Here is a 14,723-nt window from a genome sequence, read left to right as displayed (position 1 = left end):
TTCACACCTTTGCCATTGCAGTGCACTGCAATTCATACATTAAAAAGCAAGAATAGTTAATACATTACTTTCAATTAGTGCACCTGTTTTAAGGTGGACCCTTGAGTTATCAAACCTGAGACAAAGGCTCAATACTGTTAGTTAAAGAACAATTTGCAGCCAAGGACATACGAGCAGAAACAAGGACACGGTCAGTCTTAAACACAACATCAAGCAACTGAGGCAGCATTATTCAGTGCAGACACTCGGAAAAAGAAATCACACTGCCACTGCAATCACCTGAACAAACGGCTAAGAAAGCTGCCTTTTTACATTAAAGCTTATGCATACAAACCTTTATTTTAGTGTAAAGACTCGACAGAGACACAGAGGCATTCCAGTTCAAGAGTGCTGCTATAAAAGCACACAAAGCATCTATGAAATGCATGTCATTATTTTTCATTTACACTATCAGTTAATAAGGCAAATAAGTATTTGTGACATAGGTTACTATAAAAGCAGGCTGGGGAGAATCCACACTTGATATGAGTGTAACACTGCTTACTTATGTGAAATCATCATCAGTGAATGCTTGCAAAACAGAAACTACCTTGGTATTATAACAAACGGCTTGACATTGGCCACACATCCACACTTGCAGGTTTCTTTTTCCTCTCTCTTTTTGCTATCTTCACACCGATGTCTCTCTTTCTCGCCTGGCTCTTCTCTCAGTCTTTGTGCTGTCATCCAACAGGTCGGTGTAACACTGAAGCAGGGTTCAGTTATCTATATCACCTATCCACCCATATCAATTGCATTATTCAAGCTGAGTATCAGGCTTCTACTGCTGGCGGTTGACATAAGCAGTTCTTTTCACCTTTTTTCTTACCTTTTTAAATTCATTTTTATTATTATTTACGTCTTTTTGAAGAGATCTGGCCACGAAGGCAGCTGAAATAGCAACATATGCAACATCACAGGTTTATCAAGGTATTTTAAGTAGCCATAAAAGACTGGATTGATTATAATGTAGGTGCAAACTTTAGTCATGGAGATACTTGCAAAGCAGGTCATTTCTTTATTTTATATATAACCCTTAATAATAATAATAATAATAATTCATTTTACAAATATAAGCAAAGAAATTACATATAAAAGAGTTGTTGGCACAACATCATCTCCAATAGATAGTTTCCCTGAATATGTAGCATTAGAGGAAAATGAAAAATAATACAAAAATACGTTATTGTTCCGGCTATTAGTAAAGTTATTTTTAGGGGTGCTAAGATGAAATTTAGGGATGCTTGAGCACCTCTGAAAAGGGTCTAAACTCACCAATGTCCACCACAGACACAGTTTCCAGTATGGTGTCTTACTATTATAAATAAATTCAGTGTATCCAGGTCCGAGTTGTGAAATGATCATCTCCTGTCTCAGCAAATCTTCTCGAAACAAACAGTATTTTAGTCCAATTTACAGACACAGTTTGCTGCTATTACACAACAGGTCTAAAGTTTTACTGCTGGATGGCTTCAGGTTTTGGCACTTTAATATCCCATAAGTGAAACATGCACAGAATTAATTAACACCAGACCATCCCTATTACCAATAAATTAATGTGGTATTACACGACTTATCATAGATATAACAATTCAGATTGTAAACTCATTATGATGCAGTTTTGCATCCATGGACTAAGTAAAATAATAGTTTGTTAAATGCATCAGTGATGTGAGATACCGTCACATTAACATTTCTTCAAAGTCTAAACTGGACAGGATGTTGTTTTAATGTAAAGACAGAAAAAGGATGGAAATAATGCCATTTATTGCTCATGATTACATGATAAAACAGTATTTCCAAAACCTGTAACTATGAACAACACCTTTCGTGAGGTAGATATAAGACAGCAAATAACTTATTTAAAATTGTATGGCTGTACTTAGATCTATGGACGTTTAATTTCTAGACATTCTTTTTCATGCAGATATTTTGACTTGCTAACTGAGCACAAGCGCAGATCGATAACTTGGCCCCATTACATCCACATACCGAGTGGAAACCTCTGCCGTGAGAAATGTCTGTGGTCTTTCTGCCAATGGAAGGCTGGACTGTACAACTTCAGGCATGAATCAGTATGTCTAAAGATAACTGAATGATGAAAAACAATCAACAAACCCTGACACAACAATGCTATTATCAAAGAAAATGAAAAAAAAATATATTTTTGTCAGTGTCACACAGAAAATGATGATGAATGCCCATTATTTTACTACCATAAACATGGAGATATATATTTATGCACTACCAGCTCCTCTCTCCTGCTCCAAGAATGTACAAATACATACAGCTCAAAATTCAGCTAACAAAACTTTAAATAACAAAACAAAATCCCTGATGACATTAACACCATTCTATTCTTAAGCATATAGTATTCAGCAGGATTCAGAATTAACAGTCTGAGCACACCAAGATACAGTGTCAAGACTGATTTCACTTTTCATGTGTCTCAGGTCATATTATTGCTCCACAGCAGAAGCAGAAATATACAACCCCCATAGCTTCTTTCTCATTAACAATAAAAACGAATAAGCTGGTTTTTCATGAAACTTGGTAGAGAGGTGGAGGAAAGACGGGAACCCCCCCACCACCACCACCACATTTTATTCAAAGGGGACCCATTATGCTTTTCTTGCACCTCCATATTTGTATTCTAAGACTCTAATAGCTCCAATAGTCCAACTCTTTAGTCTAACTTTCCTCTGCCCAGCAGGTGGAGCAGGTGGGTGGGGTTTCAGTGCTTACTGCGAGAGTTGTGTGACTGAGATAATTAGGGATTTCCCCTCTCTTCGACATCATAGAGTCACAAGAAAAAAAAAAGTCTCAAATTGTGAATTTGAGCAGTCTGCAACCTGAACATCTGGCTCACAGGAATAATTATACATAAACTGATCTTTTTGGATCTTTGGCGGTCTTTAAATGAGCATCTGCACATGTAACAGTACATCTATGAGAGAAAAAGCACAGCAGGTCCCCATTATGTTTAGTTTGTGAGCACATAGTATCATCTGTCTCTTCTCCTGTGCCAATTCTTTTTAGTTTTAGATCTTTTGTTAACTCCTGGCATCAAAACCGTAGCTGGAATCACAACTATTGGATAAAGTCTAAAAGGTGTGAATACCTCTTCAGTTTCATTAGGCACCTTAGCCTGACCTGTCATTGCACATTCACTTTAGAAAATCTAGCAATAAATAACACTTTCACCTTGCTGAGTGTTCAAAACATTTAAAATCACACATTGCCTTTTTACAACCATAACAAAGAATACAAAAAGATTTTTCTTAAAGCAAATACATTCAGTGCCCGTGGTGTCCTGAGGAGGTCGATGGTGGCTGTAGTTTCTCAGACTGGCGATCTTTGGTTTCAGTGTCTGATGATGAATCTGAGTCCTGAGCCTGTTGTTGCTTCAACCACATGTCTGCATACAAACCTCCTTTTTGTAGCAATTCCTCATGTCTAGGATGGAGAAAAGATTGATATTTATTTGTTTATTGGTTTGCTGGTCTGTAGCATTCAGGTGAGTGCTAACACAAGGCCACGGAGGAAGGACATCAGCAATCATCTTAAAGAAGCAGCTGCTGCTGCCAAGCAGTGTTTATAGGGATATTTCCAAACAACTTGAAAACCATAATTCTACAGTGGAAAACCTTCAAAACAGCTGCCCATTCATGCAAGGAGTGGACATCGCAGTATATTCACTCTAACGTAAGACCGTGCAATGCTTAGAGAAACCACAAAAAGAGCTGCATCTCAGACTCTACAGGCATCCGTTAGCATGTTAAATGTTTATGTTAAAAGTTCATGTTAAAAATTCACGACATTGTGATTACGAAAAAAATCGCAATCGACAGATGAAAACAAAGTGGAGATATTTGGCCATAATGCACAGCACCACATTTTGCAAAAAACAATATTGGCAAAAGACCTCATAACAACTGTCAGCACTATAGCAGTGATGACTTGGGCTTGTTTTGCAGCCACATGACCTCAGTACCTTGGGCATGAATTACATGGTCATGGAAAACTTTTCTTTTTCCAGGGTAGAATGATGGACGGCATAAATTTTTAGTGACTTTAAATCACAACAATTGGGTGCACGTTTGAATTTAATTTGAATTTCCTCTAATCCACTCAGCAGCAAATTTATGGACTATCTCCAAATTCAACTTTGCGTTAAATGAACAGACAGGACACAATTTGATGTTCCAGCAGAACAATGATCCCAAGCACACATCGGTGTTTTTTTTAATGGATAAAGCAAGCAAACATTAAGCTTTTGAAATGGCCTTTCCAAAGTTCTGACCTCAGCCCAACTGAAAATTTATAGACTATCAGGGCTCTAGACTAACTTTTTGCCACGGTTGCACCAGGTGCACCAGCACAAAAGTTAGGTGCGCCCACTGGTGCGACCAAGGTTTTTATTTAGTCGCACCATTGAAAAATTTGGTCGCATTTGCGACCCGAGGTCCCGATTCACAAGGTCCCGATTCAATTCGAGTCAATTTTGCCTCAGACAGTCAGAAATATTATAACTCTGATCATATGTGAGACTTCATCAGAGGTGTGAGCATCACAGCAGATGCATTTGTGTCAAAGTAACTGAGAATAAAACACAGAAAAACATGAAGGAGATTTTCCTGGCAGATAACCTTAATTAGCCAAATTTAAAAAAATTTACATTTCTTCAGTATTGAACAGCAGAAATTAGGCTTTCTTGGCCGAGGACATTTAAGTAAAAAAAAACAAAACGCTGCAAACAATGGTCGACTGGTGGGCAATAAGCGAATGAATAATGCTGAAAACATGCTGATTCAGTGAATTTTGGTTGGAGAGAGACAAAACCCACAGCTCAGAATCTAGCACAAAAAAGACGTAAACACAAAGCGCAGACCCGCCAACGCATCAGAATCAGTGAGCTGTCAGCGGTCAGCCCCAACGGCGTGTCCGTGTACGTGCCGTCGGGTGAGAAAGCCGAGAAAGAGAAATCTGATTCTGATGCGTCGGGTCCGCTCTGTGTTTATGTCTTTGTGTGGAATCTGTTTAGCTGCTCTCATTTACTGTTTCAGCTGTTTGGTGGTTGTTAAAATAGTTTTGAGAGCTTTAACCTGAGATTCTGGCGTTTCTGGCAAAATACATTTATATTTAAAAGTCTTATAAAAGTTTTTATATTAAAAAATTCAGGATTTAATGAATTGATATCGCTTTATTCAAGCTACTCACCTCCCTCTTCCACCTGCACTTTCAAACGTACACACAAAGGACTACGGGACAACTACAGGACCACGGTCAATCATAGAGGTCCCACTCCTGACTATCTCTGATTGGGACACACGATAGGGGCATGATGTCTGTCAGTTGTCAACACGGAGACTTTCAGAGTTGCCGGGACTTTTTTTTTTTTTTTTTTTTTTACTGGAACAGCTGGTCGCACCGGTGTGACAGGATTTTATTTAGTTGCACAATTGAAAAATTGGTCGCACTCTAGAGCCCTGACTATGCTTAAAAGTTGTAACAAAACTAAACAGTTTCAATGATATCGACCAATTCTGCCAAGAAGACAGTGAGCAAAAATCAAGCCAGAATAATGCCAGAAGCTTGTTGATGGCTAGCCCCAAATTATCATGAGATTAATGCTCATGATGACCCTCTGTAAACTTTTCACAGATTCCTATGAATGCTTTATTTTTCACAACTGTATGCGTTATGGCAGGAGTTTCATTCAAAACAATCAGGCACACTTACCGTCCACGCTCAGCAATCCGCCCTTCATTGACAACCAGGATCTGGTCTGCTGCGATGATGGTGGACAACCTATTACAGAGCAATAACGGACCCACAAGTCATCGGTGAAATAAATGAAGATGGATAAATTCACTTAAAAAAACCTGACAGTACATGAATTTATTTACCTGTGAGCTACAACCACTGTAGTGCGATTGGCACAGACTTTGGCCAGAGAGGCCTGGATGTTGCGTTCTGTCTGTGTGTCCAGGGCAGATGTGGCCTACAGAGAGATAATATTAGAAAACTGCAACTAACAGCAATGAGTTTACACTTGAGATGACAGTTCAGTCACATACCTCATCCAGCAGGATGATTTGTGGTGCTTTGAGGATAGTTCTGGCGATAGCCACCCTCTGCTTCTCTCCTCCACTCAGCTTCAGTCCTCTTTCCCCCACCTGGGTATCATAACCTGCCCAACAGAAACACGGGAAGAGGCTGAAAAACCTTCTTGCAATATAGAAGAGACTGCAGTTACATAGTGATCATCACTAACTACACTTTAGAACATTTTAAAAATATGGCTAACTTCAGAAATATACATTTAAAAGATATAAACTTAGATTCAATTTAAACACCCACGATTTTATTAAAAGTATGAAACAAATCTTTGAAGTCACAATGCTGAATAAACTGAGGGATTAATGTGCACATTACCATCAGGGAAGGTCATGATTTTGTCATGGATATCAGCAGCGAGTGCAGCCTCCTCCACCTCCTGGTCACTAGCAGTGGTGCGACCGTAGCGAATGTTATCCCGGATGGTGTCGTTGAACAGCACGGTATCCTGGGGAACCACGCCGATATGAGCTCGCAGAGATGTTTGTTTCACCTGAGGAAAGATGATGAAGATAAAGTAATAAGAAGTCTAGTCTGTGCAATTATAGTAATAACAAAGACTTTATGACTTCTGCAATAAGAGAATTGGCTGATTTGTGTTTCACTGGATTAATGACTTCATTATAATGTAGATTTCATATACAGCTGTCGACTGGATGACTGGAAGTTTCAAATATTTCTCACACAGTAGCTCTGGTGCCAAACCTCTTACCTTTGATATATCCTGGCCATCAATGCGAATGCAGCCTCCCTGAACATCATAGAAACGGAAAAGCAGTCGAATGATTGTGCTTTTCCCAGATCCCGACGGCCCAACCTGAAGGTATGTTAATAATCTGTAATGTTAGTAACACCTTAACTGCTCAATGTAATGCTGGAAAGCAGGAAACATCTCGCCTCAGACTCACCAGTGCAACTGTCTGTCCTGGAAGAACTGTGAAGGACACATCCCTGAGAATCTCCTTGCTGTAAAGCAGTAAAGAAATTTATAAGAGCCACGCAAGAACACACTGAGACTGAAGTTTTAAGAAAAGAAATCAACGCAAAAATAAACCAACCCGTTTGTGTAGCTGAAGTAAACGTTTTCAAACTCCACTTTCCCCAGTTTAAAGAGAAGGCTTCCTGCATTTACTTCATCCTTCACCTGCATCAGGCAACATATAAAGACCATAAAAAACTCAAAACACATAAAAAACCCCCCACTGATATCACCGCTGCAAATATTTACCCATCTATAAACATACCTCTTGATCTTCTTCGAAAAGTTGGAACATGTTTTCCATGTCAATAAAGGAAGTCTGGATCATTCTGCAGGGAAAGAAGAGAGAAACCAACAGTTGGCAAAAGGAACAGGAGTCAAACAGAGTTTTGGTAAAAGCAATACATAATCTCTATATTTCTTTTACCTGTAGTATGTCCCAAACCAGTTGAGTGGGGTGTACAGCTGGATGATGTAGGTACCGAAGAGAACATAATCTCCAACCTGAGGTTAGAGTTGCTTTTATGACACTTATAATAATATAATAACAACATAATTGCATAGTTTTGGAAATGTGGAGAGGCATAATGCAAACCATTATTACAAAGTCAATACCAGAAACGTTCCCTCTGTGACAAAGTATGCACAGAGCAAGGAACCAGCCAGCAGTCCTGCTCCAATGATGGCGTTCTGTGTTTGATTGAGTAAGGCCAGAGATGCCTGGCTTTTATACTCTGATTCCTACAACAGGAGAAGGAAACAGCAATTAAATATATGACTCCATTCCTGAGACCACTAAATTAAACATTTTTCTCTACCTCTGTGATCAGTGTCTCAGTTTTAGTTTTGGTGAAATACAGGAACAAATATCTACATGCAAACCCAATAATAGTTGGTTAAATGTCTCTTAGCAAGTGATTTTGCTTATTTTGGAGCCATGATTTAGTGACATAACACCCAACGATGTCCAAGAATTTAGAGGTAGTCCTCAGCAGCAGAATATTATGGATTGTCTAAATATTGTCCCAGGAAAATCAAAGCAGCAAAATCACACAGAAAACACTGAATTCCAACATCCAGTTATTTCATTTTGTCTTTGTTTTGAAATCAAACCTGACATAAATTTGCTTCCACTCAGCATCTTAATGCTAAAAGCTATCTCAAAGGTAGCAATAACTAGAAAGACTGTAGGAGAGCAGGTTTATTCTGACTCCTGTTAAAGTAAACAAAGACCAGCTTAGGAAAAAAAACAGCAGGGGAAGGCGTGGCAAGCCGTGGAGTGCCAAAACCGGTTGATAAATGCACTTACCTGATATTTTAAGATTGCACCCTCAAACTGGCCGACCTCATAGTTCTCTGCATTGTAGTATTTTACCTATGGAACCAGAAAAAACTAATTGTATTTTAAAGTGCATTTTAAGATGAAAGAATAATAAAAAGAAAAGTAAACTTCTTTATGAACCACAAACTTATTTAATTTACCGTCTCAAAGTTTAACAAGGAGTCCACAGCCTTGGACTTGGCAGTATTATCCATCTGATTCATTTCTCGTCTGTACTTGGTTCTCCATTCAGTGATGATGATCGTCAAGGCTGGCAAACATTTGAATAAGGAATTACTACACAGTCAAAGAGGATCTGAAATCTATCTTAGCCAATGCTGAAGTACAGAAATGTTTTTCACACTTGAAGTTTATTTTTCATTATTAAACTGGATCAAAGTGAAGCTAGTTGAGGTTCAACATGCATAACTTACTGAGATACAGGGTCATGCAGATGAAGACAATAAGGCCAAACCAGGCATTGAAAAGAGCGCTGAAGTAGATGATGGCGATGATAATATCAGCAATGGTTGGAAAGATGCTGAACACTATGTAGCTGTGGAAAAACACCAATACCTGAGTTTAATTTTTCTTCAGATTCTAACATGAGAGAAGCATTTAAGGATAAAAACATTGCCTAACAGAATCATTATTTGAGTTATTACTAATTGTTAATAATTATTGTGATCCTGTTTGATGCCATCTTACCTGAGCAAGCTATTAATGGAAGCTGTGCCACGATCAATACTTCTCAGTACTTCACCAGTTTTGCGGCTCAGATGCCAGCGCAGAGAGAGGGAGTGCAGGTGGCCAAACAGATTGACTTGAACCAGTCGATTGGTGTACTGCTGCACGCGGATCCAGAAGAAAGAGCGCATGTTACTGACAAATCCAGAGGAACCTGAAAAGAAGAGAGGCTGGTGGTCAGAATAATGAAGCAGCCTTAATGCTAGTGTGGCATGTGAGGCTGATGCTCATTGTGCAGCTCTCTGTGGTACTACAATGTTCACTGGGCATCCGTGAAGTAAGTCCTACCTGCTCCTCCACCCTGCATGAACTTAAGCAGGACATAAATACACACTGTAACGGCTACAGTGTGCCAGCTGCTGCCATCAGTCAGTTCATTCACTGAAAAAAGGACACAGACATCAAGGAGAATGAGACAAAATGAGGCTTTCAAGCTGTGGTGAAAAAAAAAATCAATGAATAAATAAAAAGTATTATGAGATTTTAATCTGACTGCAACAATGTCACTGCAGTGCCATCAGTGTGAGTGACTGAACATTTGAGTCTATGGTGCATGATGACGAAGGCACATCACTCACCAATATTCTTGTAGTAAATGGGTACAAAGACGTTAATAGCCCTCTCCACTCCCAGCAGCCCCAAACAGAAGAGGACCAGCAGCTGGAGAAACTTGTTGCCTTGTGGCCACATGTAAGGAACAAGCAGACGGACCTTCTTCCAAAATCCCTTCCAGGTGGACTGGTTCTCCTCTGATCTTCCCAACAGGCTCTGACCCAGAGAAAGATATGAAACCATTAAAACAGCGTTAATAGAGTATATAAGCAAAGCTGCTCGTGTGTTTTAATATACAGTGGAAGTGCCCTGTCACTACCTGTCTACCGTTTTCTACGTCACGCTCATCTTCATTTATCAGAAGCATGTAAGGTCTCCTTGGCAACCCTGGAGCTTTGAGACCGATGAAGAAGAGCAGCCCAGTGCTAATGTAGCGCATCATCCACAGGAACAACTGCACCTGAAGTTTTCATAGATGTTTACACACACATCAGCATGGATACAAAACAGCGTTTAACACAGTGGTAACACAATGCTAATAACACAGTAATGTGAATATGCTGAAGACTGTTAAGTGTTTTATTGAACAGTTACCATATATCTAGGTAGTGTACTATTACAACATAATTTACTATTAAAATAGCACTTTCATAATGTTGACTTTATGGGATGAAGGATGCAATACAATAACATTTTGCAAAGCAAGTACAAGTAAAAGCACTTTAAGTTTAGGAAAAATCAACAACTACATTAAAAAACTTTGCAAAGGAGAAAAACTACAAGTCATGCTTGCAGTTATGTAGTCAAAAAACTTTCACTCAACTCAACTCCTCCCCATGTGGGAGGAGCAAGATCCTGTCTTCTGATTTGATTGGTTAAGAGTGCAGGGTTTAGGAACTGAAAGTCAGACAAGCAGTGACTTAGCAAAAAAGGTTGTAGCGTGCTTACTGCCAATTTGTTTTGCTTTGTTTACTGGGCGGAACCTTGATACATGAGTCAGATTACACTGCTCTGTGGAGTGGCTCCGAAGGCAGACTTATCTTTAACCTTTGGCTCATAAAGGTTTAAACACACACTGAAGTTTAAACAGTTAAAATGCTGTATACAGGAATGAACTCTACCTACAATCTAAGATCAACTAAATGGGTAGGAATGGGGATAAACTGCATAATGCAAGGTAAACACAAGTGTAAGCACACATATTTTGAAAATAGTCTTCACTTCTCTGTTAGGTTCCTGGAACACAATGGTTAAAAAAATATCTTATGTGAGTGTTCACCTGTTGTGGTTTGTTCTCCAGGCCCCACCACCACTGAGGACTGTACCAGGAGACAAAAGCCAGGTTCTCAGCACAGAAAGCTACAGCCCAGAACAGCAGCAGGACGGCACTGTGTCCTCTTGTCCGATCCGACACCAGGACCCTGCGCCTCTCCACCCTGAGTAGAGCCATAGCCCAGGCCCATCCCAGGATGGAAAAGCAGCCGTACAGCACCACATACCCTGGAAGTTCATCTGCATTCGTGGCTCTCCAAATCATTCCACCCAGAAACTGGATGATCAGAAAGACGTGGAGGACCTGCTGAAAACCATAGAGGCAGGAGCGAGGAATGAACTTGCGCTCCATTTGCGTGCCATACTTTTGGTAGCATATGCAGTGGATGGTGCCAAGGAGGAAGGAGAGGGAGAGCAGGATGGTGGGGACCAGTGTGAAGTAGAAGCAGGGGGCGATGCCTTCATCCACCCAGGTTATGGAGATGAAGGAATTTGCTTCACAGTAGCTCTGCACAAACACCATGGCTGCAGCTAGGAGAGAGAAATCATTTTAAAATCCTAGCAGCAAATCCTAACAAAGACATCCCGCCTGTACGAGGTGTTTTATAGTATACCTAGAAAGGGGAACTGCTTTGGCTCTTTTACATTAGGCACTGATTTATGCGATAGTAGTAAAAAAAAATCACCGCGGTACCTGTTACCGCGCTAAATATTGTAGGCAGAGAACTGCACAAACACACGAGAAAACAAAGTGTGAAAGGTTAGCGCACCAGCTCAGTGGCACAAGAAGCTAATGTGGCTACAAGAAAAGGAAACTTCTAACTATCAGACTACATTTCAGAGAGTCTAGAGATAAAACCGGCTGTTGTTGTTAGTTTTTAACATTACCTTTCCCAGGCAGGCAGCTGTGAAGTCCAAACACTGTACACAGTCCACTTGTTAGTAACCGAGGCTACTCCAGGGAGACGAGCGAGTCCTCCGAGCTGTTATTAGCTTGCTTATCGTCTCTAACTGTAGTTCAAACGACCTTCAGTAATGACACCCAGAGCACAATAACTCACAGCTATGTGTCTGTCATTACTACCACCAGCTGTGTGTAGTCATACTTACAAATCGGTTGTCCTTGTAATGTGTTCACAAGTTAAACAACCGCTACCATGACTCGACAGCATTACGTTACACAACAGCGCCTGCTCGCTCTACCTGAACCTCAGCGCCCCCCAGAGGACGTCCACGGAACATGCAGACCAACAGGGGAACGACAGGCTTAACCTGTATCAAGTAGCTTAAAATTATATTTTGAGATATTCAAGTAATTAGCAAGTATTAAAAGGCTACAGCAGGGGTGTCAAACGTCACACTGGATTGCTCTGGAAAGTGTGAAGGGCATAAATTTTGCACTGTGCCCAGTATTTTCATAGGTTTCACACCTTTACCACTGATACAGTCTTCTCCTATGACCATTCATACTACATCAACATAATTAAGTTACAGATAAGCAAATAAATGCTAAAAAATGAAAGTGTTTTTTCACTGTGTAACGTGTCAATAATAATAATAATAATAATAATAATAATAATAATAGTTAAAAAATGACATTTCCTTTTAATTAACTAAAACTTTCAGTTTTAATATTACAGGACAGTCTGGACAGTGAGCTACCAGAACTTTTTCTTTATTTTGATTGATTGATTTTTTTTAAATACAATGTTGTTTTTTTAATTTACTACATCAGCATTTCTCAATCTTAAGTGTAGAAAAAAATGCTGAAATTGCACTTCCTTGTCTTATATCAAGACTATCTCTGGGATTAAATTAGTATTTAAACTTCTGTACAGTGACATAGGGGAATTTCTCTGGTCTGGCCCATTTAAGATTCAAGTGGACTGTATGTGGCTCATAACCACAATTTAGGATGAGTTTGATCCCTAAAGTTCTGTCTAAAAATGTGAAAATAAAATGAAAAACCTTTTTTCAGTACAGTTGTACTTCTTCGAAATGCACAACATGTATGTAATAAAGAAAGCTATTATACAATTTTTAACCAAAACAAAACAAAATGAACCTGAAATTAAAAATAAACCACATTTTAAAAAAACTGTTTATAAGACTAAACTAAACTAAAATCAAAATTGATAAGAAATGTAGAAATTCCTCATTAGGTTTAGCTTATGTGTAATGATTCAAACACAGAAAGTTACTACGAAAATGTACATCTCTGAGAATAATATAGCTATAGTATGAGAAAATTCACAAACTACTCCTTGTCTTGTACAAAAAGAGCTTTCATGAGTACTGTGGCGAGGATGAGCTGACCCTGGAAACGGCACGTAATAGCAATACGTGCCACATTATTAATATCAACATGCAGCAGCAACAAGTGTGTTTATTTCACTTGAAAGTGTAGTTTAAGGTGGTCTGAAAAGCTTACAGGGTCCAGCAAAAAAGAAAAGTCTCAAAAGGAAACAGTCCACATGACACCAAATAAAACTTTCAATACATCTGCAGAGAAATGATGAAAAAATATGGAGCATATCCTGATGGAGTGTGCAAAAGAAAGAGCTTGTGATAGCTTATACTTGTGCAGCCATACACAGAACAGAAAAAGGATGGCCGAGGGGATGAAAAAGAGGTAAATCTTATCAAATGGAGCCTTCAGAATGGGCACAAAGAGATGCTAGAGACAGGCAGAGGTTTAGTATTCTGCATGCTCCTCAATGTAAAATTGCAAAGACTTTGTATATCTTACTATCTACAGTGAACGATATCAGCAAAGCATTCAGAAAACAATCAGGAGAAATCTCTGTGTGCACAGGACAGGGTCAAAAATCAGTGTTGTATCTGTGATCTTTGGGCCCTCAGACAGCACTGCATTAAAAACAGGAATTCTGTCATGGAAATCGCTGCATGGGCTCAGGAACGCTCTGTTTGCGAACATCAACAAATGCTCAGAAGATCATCGGAAGATATGATCCAGAAAGGGAGCCATCTACTCCAGCCTAATGCTCATTTAATATGGAGTGAGGCAAAGTGGAAATGTGTTCTGTGTCAGACAAATGTGATGTGAACTTCCTTTTAAAAAATATGGATGGAGAGGGACCATCCGGCTTGTTATCAGTGTCTCTGATGGTATGGGGGTGCATTAGTGTGCAACTGTTTGCCCTGGAAGAGCAGAACAAACACCTGCACTGTTCGTTCAGAGTCGCCTTGCCTTAAAACAATATCAAAATGCAAAAATGCTTCATTTTCTCTGTTAAAGCTGAGATTCCCCGCATGTACTTCATCTTGAATCCTTCACAAAGGAACAAATAAAAACATTGCTTGTCTGTTAACAATGCTCCTCTTGTTCTTCTTCAGAAAGTTTGAACATGTTTTCCATATCAATGACAGATGGCTCTGTATTCGAAAAAAAAAATCACAGCACTTTAGTAAACACCAATACATCTGACAATCTGTGCTACTAACATTTTTTCTGTATTTTCAATTTCATTTTAAACAACAAAGATGACATTTTAAGACAGAATATGTTTTTTTTCTTCTTCTGTTATTTTTCTACCACATCACATTATAGTCTTGTTGAATCTTTGTCCTGCACAGCTGCTGTACACTGCTTTTCAGTGTGTCACATGATGACTTTGCAGTAAACAATACAGTGAATGACATTTCCGCCTAAGTTTTTAAACAAGTCTAAGA

The 14,723-nt window shown here is 39.3% G+C and overlaps 1 protein-coding gene across 1 annotated transcript; it reads right to left on the bottom strand.

The window, feature by feature from the left end:
- Positions 1 to 1,858: 1,858 nt before the first annotated feature.
- LOC146608675 (ATP-binding cassette sub-family B member 6-like) lies at positions 1,859 to 12,188 on the bottom strand. The gene is made up of 20 exons (XM_085348110.1): positions 11,919 to 12,188; positions 11,038 to 11,561; positions 10,078 to 10,218; positions 9,785 to 9,974; positions 9,495 to 9,587; positions 9,168 to 9,360; positions 8,894 to 9,015; positions 8,621 to 8,730; positions 8,448 to 8,513; positions 7,754 to 7,879; positions 7,566 to 7,642; positions 7,404 to 7,467; positions 7,218 to 7,303; positions 7,068 to 7,125; positions 6,872 to 6,976; positions 6,478 to 6,652; positions 6,120 to 6,232; positions 5,949 to 6,043; positions 5,782 to 5,850; positions 1,859 to 3,495 (listed from the first exon to the last, which is right to left on the bottom strand). The coding sequence occupies exons 2-20, from the start codon at positions 11,551 to 11,553 to the stop codon at positions 3,336 to 3,338; spliced, it is 2,559 nt and encodes an 852-aa protein (XP_085204236.1). The 5' UTR covers positions 11,554 to 11,561; positions 11,919 to 12,188; the 3' UTR covers positions 1,859 to 3,335.
- Positions 12,189 to 14,723: the final 2,535 nt, after the last annotated feature.

The sequence above is a fragment of the Diplotaxodon limnothrissa genome, linkage group LG23 (genome assembly GCF_057381915.1).
Source record: "Diplotaxodon limnothrissa isolate DT_005_m linkage group LG23, D_limnothrissa_male_GT1.1, whole genome shotgun sequence".
Lineage (NCBI taxonomy): Eukaryota > Metazoa > Chordata > Actinopteri > Cichliformes > Cichlidae > Diplotaxodon > Diplotaxodon limnothrissa.
The sequence above is the reverse complement of the archived record's forward strand: the minus strand, read 5'-3'. Positions and strand labels throughout refer to the sequence as shown.